The following is a 17,663-nucleotide window of genomic DNA, read 5'->3' on the forward strand; positions in this document are numbered from 1 at the left end:
TACAGGGATGGCATATAACAATTTAATCATAGAAACAAAAATAGAAGGGAAACCAAACTTTTCAAGAGTGAGGAAGAAATAAGGCCATTCTACTGAATCAAAAGCTGTTTTTGTGTCAAAAGAACTTTTGTTTCTTGGGCGTCACTGGGAGATTTGGAATAAATTAGCCTCAAATTATGGCCTCAAGTTTCTAAATGCCTCAAATTACTAAAAGGGTTGTGTCTACAGAGGAGGTGACTTTGATTGATTTGAGATGATCAAGGGTAGAACTATTTCAGAAACTTTAGCCAATATTTTACAGTCAACATTTAAAAGTGAGATAGGTCTGTATGAATTCCAGAGAGTAGGGTATTTGTTTTCTTTGGCCAAGAGAGATATTGACACTTGTGATTCATTAAATACAGAAAGAAGTAATGGAGCCACCTGATGTGACAAGAACTCCCTATAAAACTCCAGAGGAAAGACATCTGGGCCTGAAGATTTCTCACTCTGCATTGCTGTTATCACAGAGGTAATTACAGACAGGTCAAGTGGGTCTCACACATTAGGATTAGATTGGTTGCTAACTAATGGTAAATCCAAATTAGAAAAAAGGAATGCATTTGATTTGGATCATTAAGATATTCAGAGGTTTGCATGATGATAAGAAGCTACAAAAACTATCATTAATATCTTTGATACATAAAATTGTACTGATGTGAATCGTACCTGTGTTATTGTTTTAGAAGCAGTGGACTGGTGAGCTTATAAGGCCAAAGGCTTACTAGCTTCATCACCAAATTCATAAAAATGTATGACACGTTCTCAGAACCTCCTGAGAAGTAGGTACTAAGTTATATTCCTTATTTGTTTTAAGGTGGACCCTTTCTTTTAACAGGGTAGGACTAGGTGACATGACATATTGTTCATCTGATTTCAGTGTAGAATCTGATAATTCGTTTCGTTTGTCCATCTCCCACTTTTTAATTTGAGATGTCATTATTAGACCTCATACAGACGATAGAGGTTTCCAAAACATGGATCTTGATATTTCTGGGGTGTTATTGATATCCAAGAAAAACTCTACTTCATTGGTTACAAATGCTATGACTTTATCTAAAAGTACAAGAGGGTTCAATCTTCATGGATAAAAGCTGCAGTAGGTAAGCTGTATAAAAAAAATGTCATGTTTGCTAAAACTGTCAATATGTTATGACTAATAATCTGAAAAAATCAGCCTCTGGCTGGAAAAATAAACTAAAAAAGGAGAAGAATTAGACAGAGCCCGAAATAAAACGAGTAAACATCGGAGCGGCTTTTCGGAGGTGGAGGGAATTATGGAACCTGAAAGGCTTCAAATCCAATGCCGAGTTAATTGATCCCTGCGCTCGGTGTACGTTTGCATCTGAAGAAAGTTTTGTTCCTTGCAGGAACTCAGTGAGGTGATGAGGGGAGTCAGAGATATGCTTGGCCCATTTTCCACATTCCAGCTTCACAGAGTTAGGATTTGATCACTGTAAATGCTGCCCTTCATTTTAGCCACATTGTCCTTTTGCTCAGTTGAAATGATGGCCGCTGATGTGGTGCAACCACATCACAGACCTCACTACTTTCAGCCAGCTTGATTTTTGTATTCACCTTGTCTGCCGACGTGGGCTGCCCACAATGAGCCAGCGCCATGGGGCCAATATTGTACTGATGTGCAAATCCCCAGTGGCCCTGTTTGGGATGCCAACAAAGGCCTGAAGTTTTTGCCCACATGTTTGCTAGGAGCTGACTTGATCTGATCTAAATTGCACTGCTACCGAATGATCTAAAGCCATACAGCGTATCTGGGCTGATTTAGGACATTAAACATTAAAAGAAAACTTGAAAGGAAACACCACAAGAAAAATGTAATAATCTTCGTGACTTGAGTCTTGACTCATCATATGGCTCAAGTTCACACATTTGTCACGACTCTCTAACAATAGAATGATTGCTGCACATTCGTGACAGCTATTTTTAATACAACTCACAGTTCACTGGTCCAAATATCAAGGGCAGCTAACGTTTCTCAAGATTAAATGCTAAAGGGTGATTTTTCTAGAATTGTGTATCCTGTAAATCCAGAAACTTGCAAGCTAACTCTGGTTTAATAGTTCTTACTATGGTTTAGTAATATTGTTTTACAGCCTATAAATAATTTCTTGTTGAAATAATAAAATAGCCAGATCTATTTAAAACTATTTAGTGTCATGTTAGGTTAGTCTACAGGCTGCTGTTATTTTAGCCCATTATTGTTAGTCTTTTGCAGGAGAAGACGTTACATGAATGAAAAGCTAAAGTATGCCATTACAAGTTGGATCTGCTGTAAAACTCTTTATTGGAAAAAATAAGTGAACTTTGTGTTGACCTTTAGCTTCTGTTATCTTAATGAATTGTCTATATTAAACAACCTATCAATACATATTTTATAGCCCTAATAAAAACACATAATGAATTAAGACACTCTTATCAACCAGTCAGTGTTTTTGCTACTTGTTTTATTTTTCAGTGCTGTTATGTTGCTCAGTTTCTCACTTTGAAAGAAAAACCAACCACAGACTGTGGTTTTTACAGTAAAGTTTGCAGGCAGGCAATCATCAAAAAAAACAATAGTAACATAAACAATAGTAAATTAGGCCAGGTAGTTCACAGTGGTTCACCAACTACTGTTAACATTAGCTATAGTTATTGCGTAAAGTCTCATAAACTGCATAAAATGCAGTTCAGCTGAAGTACTGTTCTATTTTATTGTGTTCACTAAAAATTAAAAGTGCATTGTGGGAAACTTTATTGATTCCAGAATCACTCTATATTTTTGTATTCTGACACAGAAAAAGGTTGCTAGCAGTAGAGCCTTAAAACATACATAAAATGTATTTTGGTCACATCAACTCCCAAAAGTACACACACTATTACAGTAAACACTTTCTGGAGTTGAATTTAAAGGACTAATTAATGAAAGTTTGCAGTCTTAGTTGAGGTAATAACTGTATGAGTTTTGGCTTGTACAAAATACGAAAAAACTGCAAAAGGGGAACAGAAACTCAGGCTCTATAGCCTCATAAAACACGGCCATCAGTGCTTCAGAGTGAAACGAGTTAAGAGTGAGGACAGCAGCAGTGCACACTGTGATTCAAATCAAACTGAACAAGTGGATCAGGATCAGGATGCTGAGACCTCGTCTCATTTTAATGCTCGGTAAATTATAAATTTTAGCATTTTATTTTTGCAGTAGCACTATTGACAGCATTAAATATTTTCCATGTTGTGTCTGTAGTTTAATTGTAAAGAAGAGTTTTGTTCATTTTTATAACAAATAACACTTTTTGATAGAATTACTGTATCTTTAATATACGTTTAGATACTGAATTCAAAATATACATTATAATTTTAAAACTACAGAATCTGTATTGAGACATTTAAAATCAATGTTTTCAGTAATATGAAACCAATTTGTTTGCAGAAAAATTGTCAGATTAGAATTCTAATATTCTACCTGCATTCACTGCAATTTTGAGTTATTGATATATTCAAGTTGCCTTAACTATAATAATATTATCTTTGCATAGACTGCATATTCAAACAAATGTGATTGAGATAAATTATTTTTGAAAAATGAATAAAAAAAAGCAAAAGGTACAAATTAAAACATAATGTTTTTAATCTCTGAATGAACTACATATCCCACAAAGCATTATGAACGGTTTCAACCAATCACTTTCCCTCCTTTTTCAGCCATCTTTTGCATATTTTCTTTGTAGTGTTTTTGTGTGGATATTACTGGTTTTAATTATTATATATATAGTAGAACATAAGTACACATAGTGTTTGCATTTTATCATTGTGGTTTAAATAGTTTGTTTATTTTACCTTTGGTATCAGATTCCTTAGCAGTCTTGGTAAACTTTACTATGAAAGAATATTTTTTGAGAATTTTATTAATCCTGACATGTATCTTATTATTTTACCCAATGAAATGGCCCAAAACAAATATAATTACTGACAGAGAACTTGAATGGCGGAGAAAGTTTGCCCCTGGCGGAGGAGTTCAAGTATTTTGGGGTCTTGTTCACAAATGATGGGAAGAGGGATGGTGAGATCGGCCGCAGGCTGGGACAGGCGGCAGCAGTAATGCAGTCACTGTACTGGACTGTAGTGGAGAAGAGGGAGCTGAGCCATAAGGCAAAGCTCTCTGTTTACCAGTCAGTCTACATCATCACCCTCACCTACGGTCATGAGCTTTGGGAAATGATAGAAAGAATGAGATCACAGATATAAGCGGTAGAAATGAGCCTCTTCGCAGGGTGGTGGGCTACACTCTACTGACAGGGTGAGGAGCTCAGTCACCCGGGAGGAGCTCAGAGCCGCTACTGCTCCACACTGAGAGGAGCCAGTTGAGGTGGTTCGTCTGAGTAGGATGCTTCCTGGCTGCCTCCCGTTGTAGGTTTACCAGGCGTGGCCTATTGGGACGAGACCACGAGGTTGTCCTAGGCCTTGCTGCAGAGATTGTATCTTGTTGGCCTAGGAGCAGCTTGGGTTCCCCAAGAATGAGCTGGAGGAAGCTGCAAGGAACAGGGTCATCAGGGATTCTCTGCTTTCCTTGCTGCTACCATTAACCTAGCTTGGTCGAGTGGTTAAAGATGATGATGATGATTTTAATGCTGAGAAGTTTTTGAAGTGTGGCCTTCACAATTTGGGGATTTTCTGCATAGTAATAGAAAAGATCAGTGTGTGTTTTTGTTCTTTTGTCAGAACCAAACTCTTGATTTCTGTGCAGCTCAAGTTTCTTATTACTACTTCATTTCAAGAATTGGTTTGGATTAGTGTTGAATAGTATATCTTTTTTATTATTTTTCTTTCTTCACCTTATTCACTCTGCAGATTTCATGCAGAGATTTGCTTAGTGGTTTGAGCACCACTCAAATGTAGTGTAGTGTATTTTAGCAATTTAATTTGTCGCAATACTTTTGCTCAAACAAAAACAATTTATGTTCCAAACAATGTAAGACATATTCCAAAGCCTTTCCTCTATGATGAAGTTTTATCTCTGCCCTCCAGTCGCTGCTTAGCATCTATTGCTGTCTGCCAAAACTTTAACCTGCAGCTCATCATCAGCGTGCCGGTGTTTGAAACTGGGGATGTTGAAATGTGAGATTCCCTCCGGTAAAGTATGGAGTTTTGAAAGCCCAAAATAAATGAGAAAAAGGTCATCAGTTTTCTGTGAATTCGGTACTTAAAATTTGTAAAAATGCCAAAGCAAACATCTACCGTTACTTGCAGTTGCAGTTTGCTTTACGTTTTTAAGTCTGCTGTGTTGTTTTTCATCATCTTTGCACAGGTTTAGGTTTTTAAGTTTTTTGTGTTTTGTCCTCTTTGTAATTTATATCTCAGCTGTGTGGTTTTAATGCGGTTATGGCATCTTCATTGGGCAGAAGTTGTGGCTGTGATGAGTGGACACATTCTTTATAGTGAAGGGTGCTGCAGTTTTGGTTTCTGTTGATGTAAATCCAGCTTCCTGACTATTTACTACTGTTTATCACCATAGAGCTGAAGTGCTAGCTGAGGTAGGGTTTAGACCACTGTAATAAAATTATGGGGCACACATCTGGCAATTGCATCTATCAAGGGTAATGTGATTAACTAGGTCAAACTCAAGCCTGAGGACAGCTAAAAGCAGTGAGAGCGCCCCCTTGTGCATGTTTGGAGACATAAACAATCAAATTTTTATAGCATTCTTCAAACGCTAAAAATCAAAAGCAGATTAATTTCTACTTTTATAAAACTTCACAGTCTAAACAGTATTTTGTGTTGGTTTCAGGAACTAATAAAACTATTCATGCACATTGCAGTAAAACTACATGGTAATTATCTCACTGACTATATCACAATTGCACTTTTTAAACATAAATGTAAAGAGAATGTAAAACATGCTATGTTTGCATGTACAGTGCAGTTACTGTTTTTATAAAAATAATTCTGCCCCATGATACTGCTCCGGCCCCACGAGCGTCTGATAGTCTCACGTACACACAACTCTGGTAGTTTCAAAGAGGCTTGGGAAAAAAAACTGAGTCTAAACCACTTCTAAGTTGTTGTTTTACTTTTGTACTTTTACTTTTTTTATACTTTTTTACTTTTTACTTCTTTATTTTTTTTCCTTCATTTTTTTCTTTTTATTTCTTTTATTAGTATTATTTTATTATTGTCAGTTTATTGTCTTACATCTTCTGTTTCTTTTATTTCATTAATTTATGTTTTTATTTATTTTATCCTTATCAGATCTGTTACGTGTGAAGTGACTATATTGTAATTTTAATGGTTTATTGATTTAATGGTTTATTGGCACCTTCCTATTATTAATTTTTACTATTATGATTATTATTTTGATTTATTTTTACTGTCCAACTTCTCAATCCCTGATTTCTGGATTGCTCGGCTGCATTGTAAATGAGGATCTCCCTCAATGTGTTCCAAGTTTAAATAAAGGTTATGATCGTTCCCACGAAAATCTCAGAAATGCCCAGAAGCTGACACAAGCGCTCACATGAAAAGTTTGAAATCGTTAGACCAGGTTTAAGTTTAATTTACTTTTTAAATTTAATTATTTTCTTCATGATGATTTTCATTATTAAACAAAATCACACTCACCCATAAATGCTTTTTCACTGACACTTCAGATGGGAACAAAATTAAATGTGTCCTTACAGAAGTCACTGAATCATTTAACGTTTCAGCCCTTTCACATAACTGAAATTTGAGGTATATAATTAATAATGCTCTGAAGAAGTTTCATTGAAATGTTGAACCTGTCATGGAAATGTATGACAACTGAATGAGACGTTTCTGTCTCACTGAACAGCTCTAACTGCTAATTTAACAAAAAATCTCTTCTCTTTTTTAGTAACCAGTATTTTCAGTGCTGCACTGTTGTCTGGTAAGTTTCCTGTTCACTGAATAACGGGGTTCAGTATGAATTACATGCTGTAGAGGACTCATTACTGAAAGCACTGTGCCTGAAGAAATGTGTTTCATGTCAAATTAGGGCATGCAGACGTTTTACATCTATAAATACTTGTGGCAATTCCTTTTTAAAAGCCCTGGTTTTTAAATCTGGTCATTATTCATTTTTCTTATTCTATTTGTGGCAGATGGCTTGAATATAAGACTCGTCAATGGATTTGACAGATGTTCTGGTAGAGTGGAGATCTATTTTTATTCTTATCGTTTATTCGGCCAGTGGGGAACAGTGTGTGATGATGGCTGGGACATCAGTGATGCAGTGGTGGTGTGCAGAGAGATGGGATGTGGCAGAGCCGTCAGCGCCCTTCACAGTGCCTACTTTGGTCAGGGAAGTGGCTATATAGTTCTGGATGAGGTTCGTTGTTCTGGAAGTGAAAGTGCCCTCACAAGTTGCTCTCATAATGGATTTTACAAACACGACTGCAGTCATGGTGAAGATGCTGGTGTTATCTGCTCAGGTAGGGAAAAACTCATTTTCTGTGAATAACCATGTAATATTGATGTTGCTGCTGCACTGACCCCTCCTTTGGTTTAAAACACTAGAGAAGTGCGCTGGTATGGCATTGCAGTATAAACATTAGTTTATTTACATTAGTAGATTCTTTTTCTTAGCTCAGCCAAATCTTACCTACTGGGTCTCGAAGGAAGACAAAACTCTCCAGACTAGGACATATTCCTAGGACTTAGGACATACACTATATGGACAAAGTATTGAGACACCCCTCCTAATTTTTGAGTTCAGGTGTTTCAGCCTATTGCTAACAGGTGGATAAAATTAAGCACATAGCCTTGCAGTCTCCATAGACAAACACTGGCAGTAGAGGGTCGAACTGATGAGCTCAGTGACTTAAACATAGTACTGTCATAGGATGCCACCTCTGCCACAAGTCAGTGAGATTTCTGTCCTGCTAGATCTGCCCCAGTCAACTGTAAGTGTGATTATTGTGAAATGGAAGCATCCAGAAGCAACAACACCTTAGCCACAAAGCGGTAGACCACGCAAACTCACAGAGTGGGTCTGCCAAGTGCTGAAGCGCACAGTGTCTATCCTCTGTCTGAATCATCACTAGAGTTCCTAATTGCCTCTGGAAGCAACTTCATCAAAAGAACTGCGTGTTAGGAGATTTACGAAATGGGTTTCCATGGCCGAGCAGCTACACACAAGCCTAAGATCAAAATGCACAATGCCAACCGTCGTATGGAGTGGAGTAAAGTGCCGCCGCTGGACTCTGGAGCAGTGAATACGCATTCTGTGTAGTGATAAATCAGGCTTCTCTATCTGTCAGTCTGATGGACAAGAACGTTGCCTGCCTGACTGCACTGTGCCAGCTGTAAAGTTTGGTGGAGGAGGGATGATGCTATGGGGCTGTTTTTCAGGGGTTGGCCTAGGACCCTTAGTTCCAGGGAAATCTTAATGCCTCAGCAGACCAAGACATTTTGGACAATTGTATCCTTCCAACTTTGTGGGAACAGTTTGGGGAAGAACGTTTTCTGTTCCAGCCTGACTGAGCTGCAGTGCCCTAAGCAGCTCCATAAAGGCCTGGCTGGGTGAGTTTGCTGTGGAAAAACTTGACTGAACCTCACAGAGCCCTGACCTCAACCCCATCCCCAACACCGGGATGAACTAGAACGGAGATTGTGAGCCAGGCCCTCTCGTCCAACATCAGTGTCTGACCTTGTGTAGTGTAACCCCGGATTTACTTAAAAATGAATTTGCAAATATACATTTGATCCTCAGTCTCACCTTACAGACAGTACTACAGCATCAGAGACTTTGTTCAGCCAGTTCATTACAGAGCACAGCTTGCTGCTCTTGGTTTAGCTGTTTAACTGTGAAATAAAGTGAATATTCATTTCTGATTGTACATGAAATAAATGGTACGGTTACCATATCTCAGTAAAGAAAATCAAAACTGGATAAATTGCTGTTGTTGCACATGACTTTTGTAGTAGAAATTTACTATAATGGCATTAGTTAATTAACACAGTTTGAAGGTTATAAATGTAAATGTTTAATGTCTGTGGAGGTTGACATCTATTAACATAAGCTAACTTTAGGGAGCTACAAATAGCGTAATCCATTATTTTGACTCTTAATCATGCTTGTAGTTTAATGTAAACTTGTCCCTTTCACAGATTACAGAAAGATGTGTTCACTAGCAGAGCGTACTGTGATTAGACTCAGCACAGATATATTTTTTTAATCATATAACAGCATGTTTGACTTTAGTTTGTACAGATTATTTTGAATAAAATCGCTAGATCAACTAAATAAATATTTCTGAACTGATTGGAGTTACAAAAAAGTAACTCATCTGCTCAAGTGTTTTTCAAATAAATTTACTCTTTTACTATTGTTTGAGTAATTTAATTATTTTCTTTATTAATACTTTTACTCAAGTAAGGTATACGTATGGTAACAGTACTTTTTATGGTAACAGGAATTTCTCTTTACACCCCTGGTAATAATAAGAACAATAATAATATGAACAAATAATGATAATATTAATTATAATGAAAGAAAAATGAGAGAGGCTTTGTTGCAAGTTAAATACAGGTGCTTATTGTACTTCTCAGCTTGAATCAAAGTCTTGTGTCTGCAGAAATATGTTGCATGTCAAATTAGAATGTGCAAACAACAATACTTTTTTACGTCTATAAAAACCATGTTGCAATCCCTTTTAAAAAGTCCATGTTTGATAAAACTGTTCATTATTCTTTATTCGTGACAGACTTAAGACTCGTTAATGGATTTGACAAGTGTTCTGGTAGAGTGGAGGTCTATCATAACGGCCGGTGGGGAACAGTGTGTGATGATGGCTGGGACTTGAATGATGCAGCGGTGGTGTGCAGAGAGATGGGATGTGGTAGAGCGGTCAGCGCCCTTCACAGTGCCCACTTTGGTCAAGGAAGTGGCCAAATACTTCTGGATGATGTTGCTTGTTCTGGAAGTGAACGCTCTCTCTCTGGTTGCTCTCATCAGGGATTTGGCAGACACAACTGTGGTCATGGTGAAGATGCTGGTGTTATCTGCTCAGGCAAGGAAAACTCATTTTCTATTGATAACCATCTAATATTGATATTGCTGCTGCACTGACCCCTCTAATCAATTAACATTAAGTAGTCAGTAAAAATACAAAGCATATAAAGCTGAAATCAGGAGGACCCCAAAGCTTTCAGACCTGGTTGTGCTAAAACTCAGCTACTCTGTGTAACACTAGAGAAGTGTGCTGGAATGCTAAACATTAGTTCTCTTAACAACTCTTACTCACTGGGTCTTGAAGAAGGTTGACATAAACATTCATAATCCTGAAAATTTAGATGAGCACTTTCCTGACCATCCCCTTGTAAGAACCTTCGAAAATATTCAGGAAAACATTATGAAGTCTACATGTGGAGGGTCAGCACCTTTAACCGATCTGTAATCTGTAAACAAAAACACAAGAACTAATGAAGACTTTTTACATTAAATTCTCCAAACCAGAACGTATTTTTAAATAATCTGTTTTTCCCTTTTACATTTAAGATATTTTAGCGATGTGACATACAACAAATAGATATAATTACTCATAATGAAAATGAAAATAGATTAGACACACGTAATATGAGGAGCTAGATTATCCAAATAAAACCAGTAACCAGCATTGCAAGTTCAGGGATATGTTTAAGTTTAAGAACCATTTTCAGTTTGAGTGTTTCTTAGGCCTGTAATGCAGTAAGATAAACAACAGCAAAGCCTTTTTCAACGGTGTAATATTTCCTTTGTAGTAATTTACATGTAGAACTACATTATGATGATGACCAACAATATTTTTGCAGTCTTACTCAAACGTGTTTACAAATGGCCACTTCTCTCAACCTCACCCAACCAGCTGATGAAATAAAAATATTTGATAGAAACAGAAAATAGTTCAATTTAAGCTCTGCTCGTTGTGTCACTTTTCAGGAGACAACAAATCAAAGAAGCGTGGGTAAAACTGAACTGGTGTGTGCACACAGGATTGTACTACATGACACACGCAGGCTTCTTTTTTGTAGTTTTTGTAGGTTTTCAGCATCAGTTAGTTAAATAGCACTGTATCAGCTGATTTATACATTAGCTTAATGTATACCGAATAGGATTACTAGCACAGGGAAAATGACTAAAGACTTAATAAAGCAGCCTTTCTGGTAACTATCACAAACTCTGCAAAAATGGTGAGTAATAATAATAATAATAACAAATATAGCCGCAAGCGGCAATGAGCGGGTCCAAGCACGCATAAGCCCAAGAAACTCTCATGCATTTTAAGCCTAATAGGCCTAATAAGGCCTAACGCACTTTGGGCCTTCGAGGCAGAGAGGCCGAAAAGAAATCAGAGTTTATCAACAGGCCTTCATTTGTCAAGAACAATGAGCACGGGCTTTAAAACCTAATATACGTTTATATTTCAATTTACTGATCTAAAAAGGTTTGTAGAAATACATGAGTAATGGTAACATTTCTGACTTTGTTGTGTTTGCAAAGTATTTAGTTTCTCCATGTTAAAGGCTTTGACAAGCAGGACATAAACAGAACCAATGGACCCATAAGGGCCTTTTAAGCATAAAGGACCTCAGTGAAAGTGGGTCAAAATTGGTTCAAAGGTCTTCAAATGTTATGAATATTGATCAGGGACCTTTGTCAAAGATTTTCATTGAGTTTTGTTCAGATTGACCTTTTGACCTTGGTATTACAAGCTGTAGTCTTTACATGAATAATTCAAAATACCAGAAAAGGAGCACAATTTATGATATAACATGTAATTACAAAGTCAATTAGATCAGTGAACTGAATCAAATGACACCTTATTTATCTGTAGACTTTGTAGTATTGTTGTAACAACATTTTTAAGGATTTTAGGTGTTTTTGAGTGCTAAAGCGCCCCCTATTGGCCAATTAGGAACAAATTTTGCAAGCCACATCAGAGTCTCAATGCATAAACAAACTTAAAGTTTTGAGATGTTCGGACCAAGGACTGATGAGTTATAGCAGTTTAAGCTAGCAATGCTATGGCCGCAATGATTTAGTGAAGGAGGGAGACCACAATGAGCAAAAAATGGAAAATGTGCTGGATAATTATTTACCTAGAGAGGCTACAGAGTATTTCTAGACTAGGTTTGAGAAGGTAGCTTCAAATTCCACGGAGTAGTTCGAAAAGTGCTAATTTCAAACATTTGACGATTGAAAAAAAACTAAGCACTTTTTTAATAGACTTCAAATGACAAAATGGTTTGGAACACTGCACTGCATGAGGGCATCTAAGTTATTTGACCAAAAATAACAATCTGTACAAGATATACTTGATTTTCTGTAATAGCGCCCCCCAGTGGCCAAATATTTTGAAACTTCACAGGTTGTTAGAAGGTGGTGAGATAGAGATAGATATCAAGTATCATAAGGATTGGCCAATGCTAAGCCTGTCAAATGGCTGCTGAAAGCTTATTGGCCGATGGCGGCCACAAATTTAAATTTTTCAAAGTGTCCTGAAAGATTCACTTATAGTCTTTGGAATAGATGGTACTTGCAAAGTTTCAACTTGATCGGATGTACGGATGCTGAGAAACAGCTACATAGCATTTACAGCGCCCCCTAATGACTTATGCGCACAAAAATTGAAAGGTGTCCTCAGAGTCTCTTTAGGAATAAGCCTGTCAAGTTTCAAATTTTTTGGGTGAAGAATTCTCGAGTTACAGATTTTTCAATTAAATAAGAATTATTTTGATTTTTCCAGAAGGATTTATTTGCATATGGCAGCCATTTTGAGTAAAGAATTAAAAATGTGCTGGATAATTATTGAGGTTCAGGCTCTTCTGAATTTTTTGACACCAAAAACATGAGGATTGGATGAAAACTGTAGGGCTAGTTCGCAAAAGTAGGTTTCGCATATTATGCAAATTAGCTCAAAAGTGGGCGGAGCTTAATGGTCCAAATTACAAAGTTGTTTTGTTGGACCCAAGGAATCAGGAAAAAAATATGTCATGTCTGGCAAAAATCTGGGGAAGGAATTATGAAGCCAAACGCGTTGTGTTGCGCAATAGCGCCACCTTTAGGCCGATTGGGCTCATTTCGCGAACCTGAGTAGCGGGAGGGACTACTACCTATTGACCAAGTTTCATGTCTCTAGGACTTACGGTTTGGTCTGGGCGATTCGTTTTATCGGAGAAAAAGAATAATAAAAAGAAGAAGAATAATAAAAAAAACTCTAACAAAAACAATAGGGTCCTACGCACTGCGTGCTTGGACCCTAATAATAATAATACTTTAGCATTATTATTGTTATTATTATTATTATTAAATAAATATGTGAGGTTTAGGTGCAAGCTAAATCCAGGTGCTTACCGTATTTCTCAGCTTGAATCAAAGCCCGTCTTGTGTCTGCAGAAACGCACTGGATGTCAAAATAGGATCTGCCAAAATTAAGACTTTTTTACGTGTACAGTATCTCACAAAAGTAAGTACACCCCTCACATTTCTGCAAATATTTTATTATATCTTTTCATGGGGCAACACTATAGAAATGAAACTTGGATATAACTTAAAGTAGTCAGTGTACAGCTTGTGCAGCAGTATAGATTTACTGTCCTCTGAAAATAACAAAACACAGCCATTAATGTCTAAATAGCTGGCAACACAAGTGAGTACACCTCACAGTGAACATGTCCAAATTGTGCCCAATTATGCCTAGTGGTGTCGTTGTCCCTCCCTGGTGTCATGTGACTCGTTAGAGTTACAAGTTTCCAGGTGTGAATGGGGAGCAGGGCTGTTAAATTTGTTGTTTTGGGTACAATTCTCTCTGGCCACTGACCACTGGATATTGAACATGGCACATAACTCTCTGAGGATGTGAGAAATAGAGTTGTTGCTCTCCACAAAGATGGTCTAGGCTATAAGAAGATTGCTAACACCCTGAAACTGAGCTATAGCACGGTGGCCAAGGTCATACAGTGGTTTTCCAGGACAGGTTCCACTCGGAACAGGCCTCGCCAGGGTCGACCAAAGAAGTTGAGTCCACGTGTTTCGCGTCAAATCCAGAGGTTGGCTTCAAAAAATAGCTGCACCAGTGCTGCCAGCATTGCTGCAGAGGTTGAAGAAGTGGGAGGTCAGCCTGTCAGTGCTCAGACCATACGCCGCACAATGCATCAACTCGGTCTGCATGGCCGTTGTCCTAGAAGGAAGCCTCTTCTGAAGCTGATGCACAAGAAAGCTCGCAAACAGTTTGCTGAAGACAAGCCGTCCAAGAATATGGATTACTGGAACCATGTCCATGACGAGACCAAAATAAACTTGTTTGGCTCAGATGGTGTCCAGCATGTATAGCGGGGCTATGTTGAGGAGTACCAAGTTCCTTTTGGAAACTGCACTGCATGGTGTTTTCCAACACGATAATGATCCCAAACACACCTCCAAAATGACATCTGCCTTGCTGAGGAAGCTGAAGGTAAAGGTGGTGGACTGGCCAAGTATGTCTCCAGACCTAAACCCAATTGAGCACCTGTGGGGCATCCTCAAGCAGAAGGTGGAGGAGTGCAAGGTGTCTAACATCCACCAGCTCCATGATGTCATCATGGAGGACTGGAAGAGGATTCCAGTAGCAACCTGTGCAGCTCTGGTGAATTCCATGCCCAAGAGGGATAAGGCAGTGTTAGATAATAATGGTGATCACACAAAATATTGACACTTTGAGCACAATTTGGACATGTTCACTTTGAGATGTACTCGCTTGTGTTGCCAGCTATTTAGACATTAATGGCTGTGTGTAGAGTTGTTTTCAGAGGGCAGTAAATCTATACTGCTATACAAGCTGTACACTGACCACTTTAAGTTATATCCAAGTTTCATTTCTATAGTGTTGCCCCATGAAAAGATATAATAAAATATTTGCAGAAATGTGAGGGGTGTACTCACTGTTGTAAGGTACTGTATATAAACACTCCCTTTAAAAAGGTCATGTTTGATAAAATTGTTCATTATTCTTTAATTTTGACAGACTTAAGGCTCGTTAATGGATTTGACTCGTGTTCTGGTAGAGTGGAGGTCTATTATAACGGCCAATGGGGAACAGTATGTGACAATAACTGGGACTTCAACGATGCAGTGGTGGTGTGCAGAGAGATGAGATGTGGCAGAGCGGTCACGGCCCCCCGCAGTGCCCACTTTGGTCAAGGAAGTGATCCAATACTTCTGGATAATGTTGGTTGTTCTGGAAGTGAAGGCACCCTCAAAAGTTGTTCTCACAGGGGTTTTGGCACACACAGCTGTAATCATGGTCAAGATGCTGGTGTTATCTGCTCAGGTAAGGAAAAACACATTTTCAATTCATAACCATGTAATATTAATATTGCTGTTGCACTGACCTCTTTAACATTAAGGGATCAGCAAACAAAAAGGGTATAATGCTGAAATCAGGAGGACGCCAAAGCTTTCAGACCTGTTTGTACTAAAACTGAGCTACTCTGTGTTTAAACACTAGAGAAATGTGCTGGAACGGTATTTCAGTACTTTAAGCATTAGTTCTCTTAGCTCAGTCTTCTCTTTCTCACTGAGTCTTGAAGGAGGTTGATGTAAACATTTCTAATCCTGTAAATTAAGATTAGCACTTTCTTGATCATCCCCTTGTAAGAACCTTTGAAAACATTCAGGAAAACATTATAAAGTCAAAGAAAATAGATCGCGTTGGAACAATATCAGGATCATTGGTGTCCCGGAGGGTGCAGAGCATGACCGACCGACGGAATTTATGGCAGATATGTTACCAAAGCTACTCGGTCAGGAGAACTTTTCTTCGCCCATCATAGTTGACCGAGCTCACCAGAGCGCGCACCCGTGGCCAGCCAAGGGGGCTAAGCCACTCCCTATAATTGCTCGGATTCATCTCTTTCATACAAAAGAGAAATTTCTACATTCTCAGGAGAGAGCACCCCCGTCTTGATTTTCAGGGTAGCCCAGTTGCTATCTTTCCTGACTATTCTGAGGCCGTTCTACAGAAACGCAGGCAGTTTTCGGATCTTCTGAAAGAACTCAGGAACCGAGGGATCTCACACTCTTTTCGTTTTCCTGCAAGGCTTCAGATTGACAGTGGGGGTCGCTCTGGGACCTTCACTGAAGTGGAAGAAGCAAGGTGTTTTCTCCGTGCAGAACTGGAAGGTGGAATTAAGACTTGAGGTGCATTACTCCATTTGAAATGACTTCCTAGTGCAGAGAGGGGATCCTTTTCCCTTTCTAGTCGCTGCTTTGACTTTCACCATTAATATCTGTTCTCTTGGATGAACGTCCCTTATGATAACTATTGTTGCTGCATGTTTAATTTTAAGTTAATACAAGGCTCCGTTCTACTCTTCAAGTTAATTTTGTTTGGGGATTTAGCCTACTTAAATAGAGTTTCTGTCAGGTAAATTGATGGTGATTTAGCCTACTTTATATATTTATATGTACGCATGCCTAATCGCGGGGCGGAGTATAATATTTTAGTTTTTCTTCCTTTCGTGTTGAGGTATTTGGCAGGTTCACGGTTCCCAGCATTTAGGGACTGTTTTCGGTGCTTCCAATGGGAGGCGAGCTGATTGGGAGGTGGGGTGGGAGAAGGGATGTTAGTTTTTTTGAGAGTAATGTTCTTGGTAGGGAGGATATTTTTGATTGGTCTCTTTGTCATTTATTGATTTTCAACGTATTCTATGGCTTACATGAGTGATTCTGGCACTGGTGGCATCTTGATAGCTTCTTGGAATGTTAAGGGATTAGGGCATCCTATTAAGCGTGTGCGCGTGTTCTCTCTTCTAAAATCATTGAAAGTGGACATAATTTTCCTTCAGGAAACACGTATATCTCCAACATATCAGTCAAAACTTAGGGCTAATTGGATATCCCAAGTTTATCAGGCACCGTTTACATCTAAAGCCAGGGGTGTTGCAATTCTTTTTAAAAAGAACGTACAATTTCGTCTGGAGACAATGAAAGCATATTATATGAGGCTAATATATGTCTCATCTTAAAGAAGGGGAAGGGGAAAAGAAGGGGAAGGATGCTACTGATCCTGCATCTTTTAGACCCATTTCTTTATTGAATTTTGATCAAAAAATATTCTCGAAGATCTTGGCACTTTGACTGGCAATACATATCTCTGAAATTGTGCATTTAGACCAAACTGGGTTCATACCTAATAGATTTTCATTCTGTAATGTCCGGCTTCTGCTGAATATTCTCTACTCAGATCGTACTGTTGATTTGGCTGAAGCCATAATTTTACTAGATGCTCAAAAGGCATTCGATCAAATTGAATGGCCATATATGTTTAATGTCCTCAATCGATTTGGCTTTGGAGACTTTTTCATTACGTGCGTGAGGATGTTATATCTGTCCCCGACCTTATCTATATTAACCAACGGCGACCACTCTTCTCCTTTTAAATTGTACAGAGGGGTGCGACAAGGCGATCCTCTGTCTCCTCTGCTTTTTAATATTTCTTTGGAGCCACTGGCTATTGGAATACGGAATCACCCAAAAATACATGGTATTAAATTTGGGGAAGTGAAATGTTTGGTTAGTCTCTATGCCGATGATTTATTGTTGTACATCTCAGATCCAGCCACGTCAGTTCCTAGTCTTTTAAATTATGTAA

General features: G+C 38.3%; 1 protein-coding gene across 1 annotated transcript in view; it reads left to right on the forward strand.

The window, feature by feature from the left end:
* The window catches only part of LOC118801503 (deleted in malignant brain tumors 1 protein-like), a gene marked incomplete at its 3' end in the record, with an annotated part of 150,584 nt that overhangs the window by 19,106 nt on the left and 113,815 nt on the right, over positions 1 to 17,663 (forward strand). The window contains exons 6-8 of the mRNA XM_036561803.1: positions 7,171 to 7,484; positions 9,759 to 10,064; positions 15,036 to 15,341. Of these exons, the coding sequence (XP_036417696.1) occupies positions 7,171 to 7,484; positions 9,759 to 10,064; positions 15,036 to 15,341 (926 nt within the window). The remainder of the gene's footprint in view (positions 1 to 7,170; positions 7,485 to 9,758; positions 10,065 to 15,035; positions 15,342 to 17,663) is intronic.

This window comes from Colossoma macropomum, unplaced genomic scaffold, assembly GCF_904425465.1.
Source record: "Colossoma macropomum unplaced genomic scaffold, Colossoma_macropomum, whole genome shotgun sequence".
Lineage (NCBI taxonomy): Eukaryota > Metazoa > Chordata > Actinopteri > Characiformes > Serrasalmidae > Colossoma > Colossoma macropomum.